The sequence below is a fragment of the Vulpes vulpes genome, chromosome X, assembly GCF_048418805.1.
Source record: "Vulpes vulpes isolate BD-2025 chromosome X, VulVul3, whole genome shotgun sequence".
Classification (NCBI taxonomy): domain Eukaryota; kingdom Metazoa; phylum Chordata; class Mammalia; order Carnivora; family Canidae; genus Vulpes; species Vulpes vulpes.
Genome location: NC_132796.1, coordinates 72012706 through 72024674, shown reverse-complemented (window position 1 = coordinate 72024674; position 11969 = coordinate 72012706). Strand labels below are relative to the sequence as shown.

At 48.9% G+C, this 11969-nt stretch overlaps 1 protein-coding gene across 1 annotated transcript; it reads right to left on the bottom strand.

Annotated features, from left to right (window-relative positions):
* Nucleotides 1-8690: 8690 nt before the first annotated feature.
* LOC112925770 (protein ARMCX6-like) lies at nucleotides 8691-9886 on the bottom strand (the record flags this gene model as incomplete). Its single annotated transcript, XM_026006609.2, has 1 exon — nucleotides 8691-9886. A coding segment is annotated over one exon (582 nt), but the record flags the coding sequence as incomplete, so codon positions are not given.
* Between the last annotated feature and the right edge of the window lie 2083 nt (nucleotides 9887-11969).

Here is an 11969-nt window from a genome sequence, read left to right as displayed (position 1 = left end):
CTGCCACCCCTCCCAGCACTGCCAGACCCCTCCTGGCAACCCTTGGCCCCTGCGTCACCAAAGCCAGGTTCCCTTCCCTTAGGCAGTGCTGTCTCTGTGCCTATTGCCCTCTCCTTGTCTCGCGGGGATGCTGCTCTGAGCCCTGTGCCCTGGGCATCAGCACTGTATGTGTGCTCTGCCCTCTGACTGCTCTCCTCCACACAGACCATAGTCTTATTTTTTCCTCCATTCTCCTAGAGTTTGGGTTGCGGGTAGATCACAACTCTTCAGCTTGTACCCATCTGCCCCGCACTTTGGGCTGACTAGCAAGTGTGGGTGGTTGTCTGCCAGCTCCCAGGACCATCTCTGGGGAGTCTTCTAACCTGCGGTGGGGACACTGCCTCTTCCCAGGCACTGGCACCTTAGATGGCCAGCATGTGACTTGTGGTTGCTGTGACGCCACACCCCCAGCAGGACGCGCGGCGCGCGCGCGCGCGCGCGCGCACACACACACACACACACACACACACACACACACGCTGGGTGCCACCCTCCCTGGGCTTCCTCTGCTGACTGCTGGATCCTGTCATGTTTGCTAAGAGTTGCTAATGCGACCACCCCTTTCTCCCAAGCCAGCCTCAGGTAGACTGGGCAATGTTTCCAGTCAGTTTGCTCTGCAGGCAGCTCCCACACTCACTTGTCCCAGCGGAGCATGCTTTTGGTCTTTGCTGTCTTCAGCGACAGACACCTCTTTAACCTCAGCAGGAAGGCAGGAGATTTTCTACTTCCTCCTGGCTGGGGGTCCCAAATTAACAGGCACTTCCCTGCTCCTCTGTGCTCTGCCAAATCTCCATTTGAGTGCTGGCACAGTTGTCCTCCATCTCCAAGGCAGGCACTTGGCACTTTTAGGCCACAGCTGACTTCTAACCCAGGGAGGGCCTTGGAGACTTTCTGCTCATCTCCTGAGCAACTGTCTGTTACAGGCAAGCCTTGGCATCCAAGGGTCTCCAGGGTGTGGTCTTGGCCCAAGGCAAGAGCCTCCTGTGCATCTGTTGGCCCTGCCCTCCCCCAAACACTCCCCTGTATGGTAGCTCAGGCCCCCGGTCTGCCCTTTATCCCTTGGTTGGTTGCTGTGCCAGGGCAGGAGCCCTAGGGCCAGTGGAAGGGATTCGGGAGCAGGCCTGCCAGTCAGGGCCTGATTAAGACATTGAGAGGCTATCAGCACCAGGAAGACCATGGTGCCCCCTCCCATACCTAATTCAAAATGAAACAGCATGGGACCACCAAGCACCAAACTTGCCTACCTGCCTGCTGCAACTAATAGATTCTTTCTGGGCTTCTCCATGGTAAACACTTGACAAGGTCATCAAAGCTGCAGCTGTCACACTGTGTGGGAAAGTGCCCTGCCTTGATGGGGCCCACCCCAGCCTAGTCTCTTGGGTCACTCTGAGGGGGCCTAGTTCCCACAGACTGCCTACCAGCTCCAGAAAAGACCTGGTTTTGCTTCTTTTCATCTCCTGATGACATCTACATTTGGTGCCTGTAAGTACTGGCTGCACACTAACTCCCAGTGCCTCCCCAGCTTGCCACCTCTCCTGGGGATTTTGTGATTTAACCCCCACACTCACCTGGCCCCCAATAAGTGCACACACAGGAGGTTGCAGACATCCAGCTTCCCACCGCATACATCCAGTCTCAAACTTTGCCTCCTCGCCCGGTTTCAACCACCATCCCCTCACTTTGATGTGTGCCACCCACAGATAGGCACAGCCCTCACCAAACCTATGTCTAAGCCACCACAGCACCATTCGGCTTAGAGTTTGACCACTGTGGCCATGACTGGCCCCAGGATCCCTTCTGGGGGCTCCCTTGGTCTAGGATTTAGATGGGTGCCTCACTATAGTCCAGCACAGTCCTGCAGAGGATTGGCCAATCAATCCCTTGTCTGCCACTCATGCTGCATGCATCACCCCACCCACCCTCTGTCACTTCCCTCCTCTCTCTGCTCCTGGCTTCCTGTTCCCCCTGAGGGAAGACTGCTTTTCCCTTATTGCCTCTTGTTTTTGTGTGTGGCTTAGGATGCCCTCCCTCATGCCCTGATTACAGAAAGAGTCTTCTGTAGGGTTTCCTTTTTTAAAATATTTATTTATTTATTTATTTATGAGAGAGAGAGAGAGAGAAAGAGAGAGAGAGAGAGCAAAAGTGTTGAAGAGAGAGAAGCAGGCTGCCCATCCAGCAGGGAGCCCGATGTGGGGGCCCGATCCCAGGACACCGGGATCATGACCTGGGCCAAGGGCAGCTGTGTAATTGACTCAGCCACCCAGGTGCCCCTCCTATATGGTTTCTTAATGCCTTCACGCTTTTCCTTGAGGACCACTTGAATGGTAAATGGTTCTCCAACATTTCATTTTCAGGCTGTAGGTGTCCTTAGGTCTAAAATGACTCTCTCGTAGACAGCAAATAAATGGGTCTTGCTTTTTTATCCAGTCTGAAGCCCTGCAACCCTGCGTCTTTTGATGGGATCGTTAAGCCCATTCACGTTCAGAGTTACCACTGAAAGATATGAATTTAGTGTCATCATAATACCTACTCAGTCCCTGTTTTTGTGGATTATTTCTTTGGGTGTCCTCCTCTTTCTTTTACAGAGTCCCCCCTTAATATTTCTTGCAGAGCCGGTTTGGTGGTCACATATTCTTTCAGTTTCTGCCTATCTTGGATGAATAACCCTCAATAACCCTCGTCGTTAGATCCTCCAGTTTGGATTGCATCTCACTTAATTGATTTTTAATTTCAGCCTGATTAGATCTAAATTCTGCAGTCATGAAGTCTCTTGAATCCTTTATGCTTTTTTCCAGAGCCACCAGTAGCTTTATAGTTGTGCTTCTGAATTGGCTTTCTGACATCGAATTGTAATCCAAATTCTGTACCTCTGTGGCAGAGAGTACTGTTTCTGATTCTTTTGTGGTGAGTTCTTCTTTCTAGTCATTTTGCTCAGTGCAGAGTGGCTAAAAACGAGTTGTACTTGTTAGAAGCGCAAACTCTTCTCTCTGTAGCGTTCCAGCTCTTCTCTCTTTAAATCTCAGGTCGAATTCGTAGGTTTTCAGGATGATTTGAAAGTTATCTAGGTAAGTTGGTGGGGACAGGTGACTTGGGGACCCTACTCCTCCGCCATCTTGCCCCGACCTCGCCTTCACGCTTTTCCACTTCAAGGGTTGTCTCACAGATCTACTTGGAATTTACCTTCATGCAAGGTGGGAGGTGTGGTCCAACTTTACTTCTTCCCCCAAATGGATAACAGACTAACCCAGCACCATTTATCACTCCATTCTCATGCTGCTGTGTGGCATGTCTGGGATGCTCTTGCACCCAGCTGAGCATCCCCTCTGTGGCTCCCTGGTGTGAAGCCTCTCCTGAGGCACAGCTGTCTCCCAGGAAACTCTAACTCACTCAGGGGCCCTCAGCTCACTGGGGCCCCTATGGAAGGTGCCTTGGGTGTGAGCAGGGAGGTGGGTGTTGGTGCTTGTGAGCAAGCCTCTGCCCCAGGTTCCTTCTCAGGACATAGTCCTGCCTATAGGAAACTGTCCTCTGGCCTACTTTAACAACATGGGGAAGTGGGGACTGGTTTCTTCTCTCACCAAAATTACTTTACTTGTGTGAGAGAATAGCAAGTTGAATAAAGTGTGTTGTCTGTATTTTCATCAATATTAACTATGTTATTGTATCATACATGTGATTTTACATTTTCTAGAGTGTAAAATTATCTTTGTAATGATATACAAAGAAAGGCATAGCAGTTTGGATGAGATAAGAAAAAGAAATAAGCTATAAAATATTGTACAGGAAAAGACAAAACTGTCATAATTTGTAAATTATGTTTATGTACTTAAAAGTCAGAAAAAAAGGAGGCAAAATAAACTAACAAGAAAGTTCACAAAAATGACTATAGAATGATAATGCTACACCAGGAACTTTTATATGAATCAACAATAATTGTTTCTTATTAAATTTATTTTGGAATAGAAATATATATATGTACAAAATTCAAAAAGCACAAAAAAAACAAGAAAAAAAATGAGACTCTCACTGAATTTTTCCTATGCAAACCCAATATATCTGTCAAGAGACAGAAACTGCTATGCTTTTCTTTGTATATCATTACAAAGATAATTTTACACTCTAGAAAATGTAAAATCACATGTATGATACAATAACATAGTTAATATTGATGAAAATACAGACAACACACTTTATTCAACTTGCTATTCTCTCACACAAGTAAAGTAATTTTGGTGAGAGAAGAAACCAGTCCCCACTTCCCCATGTTGTTAAAGTAGGCCAGAGGACAGTTTCCTATAGGCAGGACTATGTCCTGAGAAGGAACCTGGGGCAGAGGCTTGCTCACAAGCACCAACACCCACCTCCCTGCTCACACCCAAGGCACCTTCCATAGGGGCCCCAGTGAGCTGAGGGCCCCTGAGTGAGTTAGAGTTTCCTGGGAGACAGCTGTGCCTCAGGAGAGGCTTCACACCAGGGAGCCACAGAGGGGATGCTCAGCTGGGTGCAAGAGCATCCCAGACATGCCACACAGCAGCATGAGAATGGAGTGATAAATGGTGCTGGGTTAGTCTGTTATCCATTTGGGGGAAGAAGTAAAGTTGGACCACACCTCCCACCTTGCATGAAGGTAAATTCCAAGTAGATCTGTGAGACAACCCTTGAAGTGGAAAAGCGTGAAGGCGAGGTCGGGGCAAGATGGCGGAGGAGTAGGGTCCCCAAGTCACCTGTCCCCACCAACTTACCTAGATAACTTTCAAATCATCCTGAAAACCTACGAATTCGACCTGAGATTTAAAGAGAGAAGAGCTGGAACGCTACAGAGAGAAGAGTTTGCGCTTCTAACAAGTACAACTCGTTTTTAGCCACTCTGCACTGAGCAAAATGACTAGAAAGAAGAACTCACCACAAAAGAATCAGAAACAGTACTCTCTGCCACAGAGGTACAGAATTTGGATTACAATTCGATGTCAGAAAGCCAATTCAGAAGCACAACTATAAAGCTACTGGTGGCTCTGGAAAAAAGCATAAAGGATTCAAGAGACTTCATGACTGCAGAATTTAGATCTAATCAGGCTGAAATTAAAAATCAATTAAGTGAGATGCAATCCAAACTGGAGGATCTAACGACGAGGGTTATTGAGGGTTATTCATCCAAGATAGGCAGAAACTGAAAGAATATGTGACCACCAAACCGGCTCTGCAAGAAATATTAAGGGGGGACTCTGTAAAAGAAAGAGGAGGACACCCAAAGAAATAATCCACAAAAACAGGGACTGAGTAGGTATTATGATGACACTAAATTCATATCTTTCAGTGGTAACTCTGAACGTGAATGGGCTTAACGATCCCATCAAAAGACGCAGGGTTGCAGGGCTTCAGACTGGATAAAAAAGCAAGACCCATTTATTTGCTGTCTACGAGAGAGTCATTTTAGACCTAAGGACACCTACAGCCTGAAAATGAAATGTTGGAGAACCATTTACCATTCAAGTGGTCCTCAAGGAAAAGCGTGAAGGCATTAAGAAACCATATAGGAGGGGCACCTGGGTGGCTGAGTCAATTACACAGCTGCCCTTGGCCCAGGTCATGATCCCGGTGTCCTGGGATCGGGCCCCCACATCGGGCTCCCTGCTGGATGGGCAGCCTGCTTCTCTCTCTTCAACACTTTTGCTCTCTCTCTCTCTCTTTCTCTCTCTCTCTCTCTCATAAATAAATAAATAAATAAATATTTTAAAAAAGGAAACCCTACAGAAGACTCTTTCTGTAATCAGGGCATGAGGGAGGGCATCCTAAGCCACACACAAAAACAAGAGGCAATAAGGGAAAAGCAGTCTTCCCTCAGGGGGAACAGGAAGCCAGGAGCAGAGAGAGGAGGGAAGTGACAGAGGGTGGGTGGGGTGATGCATGCAGCATGAGTGGCAGACAAGGGATTGATTGGCCAATCCTCTGCAGGACTGTGCTGGACTATAGTGAGGCACCCATCTAAATCCTAGACCAAGGGAGCCCCCAGAAGGGATCCTGGGGCCAGTCATGGCCACAGTGGTCAAACTCTAAGCCGAATGGTGCTGTGGTGGCTTAGACATAGGTTTGGTGAGGGCTGTGCCTATCTGTGGGTGGCACACATCAAAGTGAGGGGATGGTGGTTGAAACCGGGCGAGGAGGCAAAGTTTGAGACTGGATGTATGCGGTGGGAAGCTGGATGTCTGCAACCTCCTGTGTGTGCACTTATTGGGGGCCAGGTGAGTGTGGGGGTTAAATCACAAAATCCCCAGGAGAGGTGGCAAGCTGGGGAGGCACTGGGAGTTAGTGTGCAGCCAGTACTTACAGGCACCAAATGTAGATGTCATCAGGAGATGAAAAGAAGCAAAACCAGGTCTTTTCTGGAGCTGGTAGGCAGTCTGTGGGAACTAGGCCCCCTCAGAGTGACCCAAGAGACTAGGCTGGGGTGGGCCCCATCAAGGCAGGGCACTTCCCCACACAGTGTGACAGCTGCAGCTTTGATGACCTTGTCAAGTGTTTACCATGGAGAAGCCCAGAAAGAATCTATTAGTTGCAGCAGGCAGGTAGGCAAGTTTGGTGCTTGGTGGTCCCATGCTGTTTCATTTTGAATTAGGTATGGGAGGGGGCACCATGGTCTTCCTGGTGCTGATAGCCTCTCAATGTCTTAATCAGGCCCTGACTGGCAGGCCTGCTCCCGAATCCCTTCCACTGGCCCTAGGGCTCCTGCCCTGGCACAGCAACCAACCAAGGGATAAAGGGCAGACCGGGGGCCTGAGCTACCATACAGGGGAGTGTTTGGGGGAGGGCAGGGCCAACAGATGCACAGGAGGCTCTTGCCTTGGGCCAAGACCACACCCTGGAGACCCTTGGATGCCAAGGCTTGCCTGTAACAGACAGTTGCTCAGGAGATGAGCAGAAAGTCTCCAAGGCCCTCCCTGGGTTAGAAGTCAGCTGTGGCCTAAAAGTGCCAAGTGCCTGCCTTGGAGATGGAGGACAACTGTGCCAGCACTCAAATGGAGATTTGGCAGAGCACAGAGGAGCAGGGAAGTGCCTGTTAATTTGGGACCCCCAGCCAGGAGGAAGTAGAAAATCTCCTGCCTTCCTGCTGAGGTTAAAGAGGTGTCTGTCGCTGAAGACAGCAAAGACCAAAAGCATGCTCCGCTGGGACAAGTGAGTGTGGGAGCTGCCTGCAGAGCAAACTGACTGGAAACATTGCCCAGTCTACCTGAGGCTGGCTTGGGAGAAAGGGGTGGTCGCATTAGCAACTCTTAGCAAACATGACAGGATCCAGCAGTCAGCAGAGGAAGCCCAGGGAGGGTGGCACCCAGCGTGTGTGTGTGTGTGTGTGTGTGTGTGTGTGTGTGCGCGCGCGCGCGCGCGCGCCCGCGCGTCCTGCTGGGGGTGTGGCGTCACAGCAACCACAAGTCACATGCTGGCCATCTAAGGTGCCAGTGCCTGGGAAGAGGCAGTGTCCCCACCGCAGGTTAGAAGACTCCCCAGAGATGGTCCTGGGAGCTGGCAGACAACCACCCACACTTGCTAGTCAGCCCAAAGTGCGGGGCAGATGGGTACAAGCTGAAGAGTTGTGATCTACCCGCAACCCAAACTCTAGGAGAATGGAGGAAAAAATAAGACTATGGTCTGTGTGGAGGAGAGCAGTCAGAGGGCAGAGCACACATACAGTGCTGATGCCCAGGGCACAGGGCTCAGAGCAGCATCCCCGCGAGACAAGGAGAGGGCAATAGGCACAGAGACAGCACTGCCTAAGGGAAGGGAACCTGGCTTTGGTGACGCAGGGGCCAAGGGTTGCCAGGAGGGGTCTGGCAGTGCTGGGAGGGGTGGCAGCATGAGTCGTCCGGATCCACAGAGTGGTTCTGTACACAGGGCTGGGTTCCTCCTTTCCTCCAAGTGGTGTCAGGAACTTGGATGGGGGGAGGGGCAGAGCTGTCTCCCGATGGACCAGCCATAGCCCTGCCAGGAACCCCAGCGTCTGCCTTACCACCCTGATGGGGAGTTCGTGGGGAGGGGGGTGCTTCACTGGCCCCTTCTTGGATGTCACTAAAGGTACCGGGGAGAGGCCAGAAAGGAGGCTTCCCCAAAGGAAGCGGGGCCAACCCTTCTCACTCTGCCAGGGGTTTGGGCTTGGGGTCCCAAGGAAGGGAGTGGGCCTGGAGGTAGGTTTAACAGCTGCTTCGCAGGACAGAGAGAACTATACCACACAGCAAGGGACAACCGTCATTGCCATTCTTGTGCATTAAATGCACAGAGGTGCGTTGCCGAGTGGTCCCCAAGGCTGTGCAGACAAACCCCAAGGATACTGACCTTCTGTCTAGGCTGGCAGTTAAGGAAAGGCATCTTCATCGAGGGATTGCTCTGCTCCAGGTGCCAGACTCTGAGTCACCTGCTTCACAGGTGCTGTCTCCTTGAGTCCTAATTCCACACAGCCCACCTCTGCTCCCTTGCTTCCGCCCCCAGCCCCCAGCCCCTTCTTGAGGCTTATATTGAGCCATGCAGCCAGCCTCTCCCCCTGCCTCCTAGGAGCACTGAGAAGTATGCACCTGTCAGGGAGCAAGCACCCTACTTAGGTCGCATTGGTTGCATATTTTTGTCTTCCTCTGCATGTAGACTGTAAACTCAAGGACAAGTTCCATGTCTTGCTTTTGTCAATCAAAGCACACAACTTTATTGATGATAACATACAAACATAGGCTTGGGTGGGTGAAGTTAAGTCAGTACAGCACAGAGAAAGGCAGTGTACTTTTTGGATCAACGGGTTCACCATCCATCACCTCGCAAAGGAGGAGTAAAGGAAAAAGAATTCAACCTAAGCAGCAACAGATGCATTTTCAGCACGAGCCCGATATGTGTCTGGTCTCCCCCAAATGGTCCAGCTTAGACAGGGAGACCAGCACAGGCAAGGCATCCCTCGCGATGCTCTAATATGATGTTCTGTAGCCACAGCTGGCAGCTGAAAGGATCCCTTTGCCACACGAGGAAGGCCGCAAGGGAGTCATTGACAATGCACGTTGCCTGCAGACTGACTGCAAAACCAAGGAGTCACTCAAAGCTCTGTGAGAACCCTTGCCTGGCCCCTAAGAGTGTGGTCCTCGATTTAGCAAGTGTAACTTTCACCCCGTGATGTGGTGATTGGCTAAGGCTGGATCTCCGATGGCATCCACTGCAGATTCTCTGCATGAGAACGACACGAGTGTGTGTTCACCAGAAGGGTTTTGGGTGGATTCGGTTCCATTCTGTTCGAGGTGGCCACTTAAGAGGCCAGGGTTTGGGGGAGAACCTGTCTGTTGGCGTTCCTGATAAAGAGGGACGTGAAGGAGAGCAGCATTTGGGCCCCCAGCAATTCCCCTGCCAAGACAGGCTTTTCAGACAAACCTATCAACAGCTTCAAAACCTGAACCTCAGCACATTCACTTCCCTCTGATATCAAAGGAAACTTCACGTCTGAAACGGACTTGGCAAGCATGTTATTAATAACTGTCATGCTTATTAACAAATTTAATCCGGCCTGCTGCAGAAATGAGTTGCAGCAATGTGACACAGTCTCCCGACACACTTCATTGACGTACATCTTAATCTGGCCCTGATTTTCAACACTTGCATTCAAGTTATCCAGAGCACATAAAGCCTTCTCCTTAATAGCAGGGTGGGGAGTGAGGATCGTGTTTCCAACAATGGAGAGGCTGGCCAAATGACTATTGATATCGTGGCTAAATGAAAACCCAGCATCCTTGAGCTGAGCAAACCACATTTTTCCCTGAATGAAAGGATGCCTGGAGAGGTCAAGAATACAGCTGAAAGTTGTTATATCTTCAGCATCACCAAAAAACAGGTAATTTTAGTTGGGGAAAGGTTGATTCTCTTTTATTCATACAGTGTCCTCCTGGGAGGCCCCATGTTCTTACTAGGCATGGTTCATTCAGCCTGATACCCCGGACTTATCTTTTCCTAGATCCTTAATTGTCTTTATCTTGCGTGATGTTCCCTGCTCTGCTCATCTTTTAGTGTGGTTGCACCCTTCTCTAATTAGTGAGTAAGCACTTCAGTAAATTCTACCCCTGACCTCCAGATCTGTTTTCACTAAATCACCTACTTGAGCACATCCAACGTATGCAAATCACAGAAGTTCACCCTCTTGCAAATGCTATCTAATTGTGGTGATTGCTGGACGTTCGTTTCCTAGACACAAATTGTGCTGCTATCCAATAGGGCAATGCAAGTACATAGATATTTTATCTGAGTTTCCTCAGATGGATATGTCAACACTCAGAATACAAGGATATCAATACCTTTCTTTCCTCACCAAGGGTCTAAATTTTCAAATGTTTCTTCTTTGATTTTTTCCTCCTTTATATTCATTCCCTCTGCTTCCTCTATACTCATTTCCCCTGTTTCCTCAGAGGTACAACACTGGACTTTTCCAGCACCAAAGTAAGAAGGAAGGAGACCAAAGGCTGGGAGAGGAAGATTCTGAGTTACCTCTGGACCTTGTATCCTGACTTGGATATCTCTACCCTCCACTGGTTATCTCCAGGATATCACACTCTATAGAGCAATTTCCTTCCTTCCTTGCCTAAATTTATGTCTACAGTTAAGCAAGAGAGAATGGGGATCGGTAGATGTACTGGCACATAAGTGCCCTCTCCCTAGAGTGAGAAATCTAGTTTTCAAATGTCTCCTATTTAGATCCCAGGCACACCCTCCACCCTGTGTTCCAAACACTTTTATCACCCCACCCCACTCCCACCCCCAAATGCTTACTTTTTCCATTTCCTTGCCCTCCAGCCTCTCTCTTGACCTCATTTATCTCCCTTCATATGCCCACCTTCCCCTCATTGTTGCCCCATTGATTTTGTTGCTGCTTCTATCAGAGCTAAAAAGGATTGAGATTAAGCATTGCTTTTTTTTTTTTTTTTTTTGAAGACAGACAGGGTTGGGTTGAGGAATGGGCTCTGGTTGCAAGTTTGCCTCTACCATCCCCCTGTGGCAGTTCAAACTCCAGATTTCCTTGAAGAAATACTTTAGTTTTTACTGTTTCATATCCTTTTTCTATTTCTTTCCCTTGAGATGTGCCGCCCTCTACAGACAAACAAGGAAACCAAAAGATAGCGGTTGGTGAAGATTTAGTTCTAGGTGGTAAACCACAATTCTTAGCTTTTATGGATTCAGGACTCTGTCAAATGATTCTCACTTTTCTTTTTTTAAGATTTTGTTTATTTATTCATGAAAGACACACACAGAGAGGCAGAGACACAGGCAGAGGGAGATGCAGGCTCCCTGTTGGGAGCCTACTGTGGGACTCGATTCCAGGACCCCAGGATCATGACCTGAGCCAAAGGCAGACTCTCAACCACTGAACCACCCAGGTGCTCCCAATTCTCACCTTTCACTCTTCTATTCCAGCATCAACTCTCCCCATGACCCCGTCCATCATCTAGAGAACTAAAATGAACTAGTGGGTAACCTGGGGGTGTAGGGAAACCCGACTCTACCCCTTCAGGTCTCTGCCTCAAACCCCACCCTGACCCCAAGATTCCCCAGATAATGTTCATTCTCACACCAACCTGAGCACAACCAGAAAATCTTCTTCCTTCCTCACTCAGCTACGAACACATCTCTCTAAGTTAGACAGGGAGCTGATGGAAACACCAAAAAGACCACCTCTTCACAATTCTTGGTAACCTGAAATACACATCACCAATGAGCTATGATCCCCTTCTACCCAAGTTCCCCTTCCACCATCAGTGATTCAAGAGTGTGTCCACTTCTCTCCCTTCCCCTAGTGCATCAGACCTGTCATCTATTTTTTATTTGCCACTCTTAAAAGCCAGAAGAAAATACATTTCCATTGTGTTAAGATTTGTCTTTCTCTAATTTTCAGAGAAAAAATTTATCTTCTCATGAAGCAACTATTTATA